The sequence below is a fragment of the Alosa sapidissima genome, chromosome 8 (assembly GCF_018492685.1).
Source record: "Alosa sapidissima isolate fAloSap1 chromosome 8, fAloSap1.pri, whole genome shotgun sequence".
Taxonomy (NCBI): domain Eukaryota; kingdom Metazoa; phylum Chordata; class Actinopteri; order Clupeiformes; family Clupeidae; genus Alosa; species Alosa sapidissima.
Window position 1 is genome coordinate 24,946,763 of NC_055964.1, and position 5,000 is coordinate 24,951,762.

General features: G+C 45.9%; 1 protein-coding gene across 3 annotated transcripts in view; it reads left to right on the forward strand.

Annotated features, from left to right (window-relative positions):
* agtpbp1 (ATP/GTP binding carboxypeptidase 1) overlaps positions 1–5,000 on the forward strand; it is a 33,902-nt gene that overhangs the window by 14,444 nt on the left and 14,458 nt on the right. For all 3 annotated transcript variants that reach the window (XM_042101483.1, XM_042101485.1, XM_042101484.1), the window contains 6 exons: positions 115–212; positions 2,434–2,550; positions 2,963–3,573; positions 3,761–3,844; positions 4,590–4,676; positions 4,981–5,000. The exon at positions 4,981–5,000 is cut by the window's right edge and continues 129 nt beyond it. In XM_042101483.1, coding sequence (XP_041957417.1) covers positions 115–212; positions 2,434–2,550; positions 2,963–3,573; positions 3,761–3,844; positions 4,590–4,676; positions 4,981–5,000 — 1,017 coding nt within the window. The remainder of the gene's footprint in view (positions 1–114; positions 213–2,433; positions 2,551–2,962; positions 3,574–3,760; positions 3,845–4,589; positions 4,677–4,980) is intronic.

The window sequence follows — 5,000 nt, forward strand, 5'->3', positions numbered from 1 at the left end:
ACTTACAAGTTCCAAAGTGCTGTTATGTGTGCTATGTGAGAGTTGTGTCTGTGGCAGTGTGAAGGCATCTGTTATGTCTGTGGTCAGTTGAGGATATGATGTTTTTCTTGTTAGTGGATGACGTGGTGGATGAGAGTGACGATAACGAGGACATGGAGCCGGACACTGAGAACGACACCGAGAACGAAGAGGACGAGAAGGACAAGGGACAGGTACAGGCCGTGGCCGTTACCTGTCACCTATTAGATCTGATGATACCTGTACAGCAGAGGAGGCTCCTTCATTGAGGAAAGGGAGGAACACCCTCCCTAAACTTTCAGAGAAAAATAAAAAATATATAAAGTGAATTACTAATCTGATAAATTACTGTTAATATTACTATTTGAACACTTTGAATGAACAATATCGTTATCCTAGGTCAAAATGCCAACATTACCCCCTATCGCAATTGAAAATTACTGTATGGAGGAACTTCCTCCTCAAGCCCCTCATTGAAGTCCATTATAAACGCCTCGGACCCCAGCGGCTCGTGAATCACGTCGTTTTCAATTGCCAAGGGAGGTAGCTCCTCCGTACAGTAATTTTCAATTGCGATAGGGGTGCTGTTTTTAGCGGCAACGGTGAACTAATGAGCAGCTAGCTGCTCTGCAAGCAAGAACGTTATCTGCAGTCATACAACTAAGAATCTTGTGTTGAACGGAAAGCTTGTTTTTTTTGCTCCTAAACAGTGCAATGGAATCAGAGGACGATGTCCATCTTTTATACATTCAAATACAGTGCAAAGGTTAGGATCAAAGCAGGAAGACCAGTTTCAAAAATGAAGGATGGTAACGCTAGTGTAGGCTACTGAATGCTACGTAGTATGACAAATAGCCTACTCATGACTAACTGGTAACGTTAGCACTGGTCTGTCACAAACGTGGACAGTTCAGGGATTTGGTGATAAAACATTTTCGGATAGTCATGCGTTGTTATAATCATCCAAGTTATGCCTCAACTAAACAATTGTTAAATAATGATCTTGTTATTAATATGTTATTGTTTTCACCGTTCTAACTGTATCTTTGAATGGTTACATTGTTAATGAATGTTTCAGACCATGATGCATTCCTTTAATGACGTCTTCAATAACATTTGCCTTTCGAATATAAATTCCCACTTAGCTATTACAAACTGTCTTTAAATTATAGCAATTTGGCTTTAAAAACAATAGCATGTTACAAATAACCACATTTAAGGTCTATTTTTAATGGTAAATATTTACATGGTTTTATAAAACAAGTGTCTTTTAGTATTATAGACTTTTTTGCAAATGTATTAGGGGTTTGCACAGCGTGTCATCAGATTTGGACGTTGCCATATTGGAGATACTCGCCTCATTAAGCATTAGGCACTGAAGTAAATCCCTAACATCGTCAAGGAAAATGGTTAGTTATTGCCATGTTTTAGGTTGTACCAATAGGTCAGACTGAGAAAAACATCTGGTGTAGGTATCGACTTCCAAAAGTTATTAAAAAAACAGGGAGAAAGGAGAATAATGCCAGAAGTTATCAGAGGAAGGGGGGCGCTTGTGGTTGAACTTGGTACTTCGTCTCCCTCACCCAACTCGTATGGATCTGCGCTGCCAATAAACAGTAATTTCTCGAAACATCGCACATTTTCTTGTGGTCCAAGTCCTGCCCTATATGCCTTTGCATCTTAGACGCATTTTGATGAGCTTTTCTGTTGTTTAGACACGGCTACAATCACGTAAGATATCCAAAGTGCATAATACTCCATTGTACTTCATTCACAGAGTATCACCAATATGGCCGCGCGTGCTGGGTTACCATGGTTACCGGCCAGAATGTGACGTCCGTGCAAACCCCTAATTACATTGAGCAAAACCTCCAGACTTTCCATAATTTTGCACATCTGGAAAACAGTATTTCATAACTAGACCTACATATCTTCCCTGACTTCCCAGTCCTAAATTTACATTTATTTACATTTACATTTATTAATTTAGCACTATTATCCAAAATTACTTGTATATTTAAATTATATTACAGTCTATTGTCCCTGGAGGAGTTTGGGGTTAAGTGCCTTGCTCAAATGCACAATGGTGGAAGCCAAGAATTGAACCCACAACTTTTCTGGCTGCTGCATGCTATCCTAGCTCCTTAGGTCAGACCCCCCTGAGAATGTCAGAACAGCATTTATAGCACAACATTGCCAGTTAAAATGCTACATAGTACATACTGCTGCTATAAATGTGTCTGGGTAGGCGGCCTACATACTCGTTCACATATGCCACCAACACCATCACAACCTCACATTTGCCACTAACACCAATCAAGCGGACATTTCTTCCTCCGTTATTTTTTTTAACCACCGGCCGCCACTGCTGTACAGTGCCTCATATAGTCTCCATCTCATAACACTTCCTTCCAGAATGATGACATTGAGACAGACATTGCCAAGCTGCGGCCTAGGCAGGTGCAGACACGGCCCTTTGATGAGCTGAGGGTGTACGAACGCTTCTTTCTGGAATTTTCAGAGGACTTTCAGGTAAAGCTTTTTGAACAGTCTAACAGGCTACTTGCACGTACGGCTCATTTGTTTCTGGTGGGGCCAGGTGTGTTTGAACCTACCGCTATTGTTTATGTAATTAGTGTCTACACGGACCCGGTTGGGTGTTGCACCTAGTGAATCAACACATTACGATAAAGAAGGATTTATGCGTGTTAAAGTATTTATTATTGGGCAAACAAGATATTCAGTTTCAGAGTGAAGATGTAAGGAGCAGAATATAACCGAACGTTACAACACAGTTAACGCTCCACCGGAAAAAAAGTGGCCGCATTGAGAGCCTTTTGTGCAAGTAGCCCATTGTAGCTGCACCACTTTTTCTTGTGTTTTTGTGGATGCCTGTACTTTCCCTGTCACAAGTTGATGACCTCATTCACCCTCTCTGTTACAGGATTTCGACTTGACCAATTCCAAGGCGGGTGTCGGCGTGACGCCAGCCCCGCCCCTCCCCAAACCCCCCAAGCCAGTCATGGTCCCCACGGGCCAAGGCCCTCCCAAAGGTCACCCCGAGGCCGAGCCCGAGCCCTCTCGGCTGGAGAAGGGCGATCCGCGGCAGCCGGCGCCCCTGGAGCTGGAGAACATTAGCCTGAGCCCCGCGCCGGAGAAGCTGCTCCAGGGAGAGAGCCCCAGCCCCAGCCCTGCGGCCCCACACCAGAGCCCTCTAACCCTGGGACAGACGGCCGCACCGCCACGGGCCCCCGAAGCCCTGGAGCTGGAGCTGAGCAGCAGCCTGAACCGGCTGGCCCTGGATGGTGGTTGTGGTGGAGGAGGAGGGGGGGGCAGTGGCAGCAGTGGGACGGGCGGAGGCCCGGAGGACGGCGTGCTGGAGGTGCCCGACACGGCGGCGCTGCTGCCGCTGCACGACCCCGAGCTCTACGTGCAGATGGCCAAGGGCACGCGCTCAGTGCCCAGCTACACGGAGGTGGCCTACCCAGACTACTGCGGACACCTGGCGCCCAGCACACCTGAGCCCATCCTGGAGAGAGTGTACGGTGTACAGAGGTGAGACAAGAGGCCAGGCCAGCACAACATAGACCTGTAAACACACTCACACACACGCACACACACACACACTAACACATACTCAACCACACAGGAATGGGCAGTAGCACACACACACACACACACACACATACACATTCATACATATAGAGAATGTTGAACTATTTTTTGTTGTTGTTGTGAGCAGGACCAAGATTTTTCAGGACATTGAGCGTCTCATCCACTCCAGTGACATCCTGGATAAAGTAGTTTATGATCTTGACCTACAGAGGTAAGGGATTGACCAATTTTGTGTGTGTGTGCGTGCGCGTGTGCGTGCCTGTGTCTGTGTGTGTGTGTGTGTGTGTGTGTGTGTGTGTGTGTGTGTGTGTGTGTGTGTGTGTGTGTGTGTGTGCGCGCGTGTCTGTGTGTGTGTGTGTGTGTGTGTGTGTGTGTATGTGTGTGTGAGAGAGAGAGAGAACAAGAGAGAGGGAGAGAGCGATAGAGACTTAATGTTTGGACTTGTCTAATCAGTGTGTTATGTCTGTTACTATTCTTTTCTCCCATGTGTGTCCTCAACAGTCTCTCCTCTCTCTCCTCTTCTCTTCTCTCTCTCTCCTCCTCTCCTCTGTCTCTCTCCTCTCTCTTTCCTGACCCACATCCCCTGTTTCCTCCAACACACAACTGCAGTTTCCTGCCAAAGATCTGTCATCTTGAATCTTAAATCTCGCCACACATCTCCATTTGAGAGACATTTACTAGATGATTTTCTCCGTGTATGTGTGTACTAATTTTTTTCAAGGATTCTAACCAAACGGAATTACCTTACAGCACCAGCCCATTAATTATTGTGTTTAATTAATCTGTTCAAATCAAGTGTGTGTAGTCATGTAGTTACTTGGTTGTTTTTCCTTCCCCATATGTTGCAGTGTGTTTCTTCTTCCACCTCTTCACCTCTGTCTCTTCTCTTCCCTCCATCTCTTCCCTGGGTCTGCTTCCTCTGTGGCTCTCTCTTGTGTCCGGTTTCTCTTCCGTAGCTGTCCGGTCATCGATGACGGAGAGACGCTCAAGTTCAACTCCCAGTTTGAGTCTGGGAACCTGCGGAAGGCTGTGCAAGTCAGGAAGTAAGTGAGGCCATCTGGTTCACTCTCAGAAGAGCAAGTCAACTCTACCGTGCCCAACATCCTCCCCAGTCACCCATGGAACAGATAGGGCTTTGTCATGTGTACAGGGACTGCATTTGGGATGCGTATTTGATTATCATAAGTGGGAAAGACGTGGCTGTATGTGTGTGATGTGGGTCTAATGCTGAATTCAGACAGCATATATTTATGTGTGTGTGTGTGTGTGTGTGTGTGTGTGTGTGTGTGTGTGTGTGTGTGTGTGTGTGTGTGTGTGTGTGTGTGTGTGTGTTGTGATGTATTTCAGGTTCGAGTATGATTTAATCC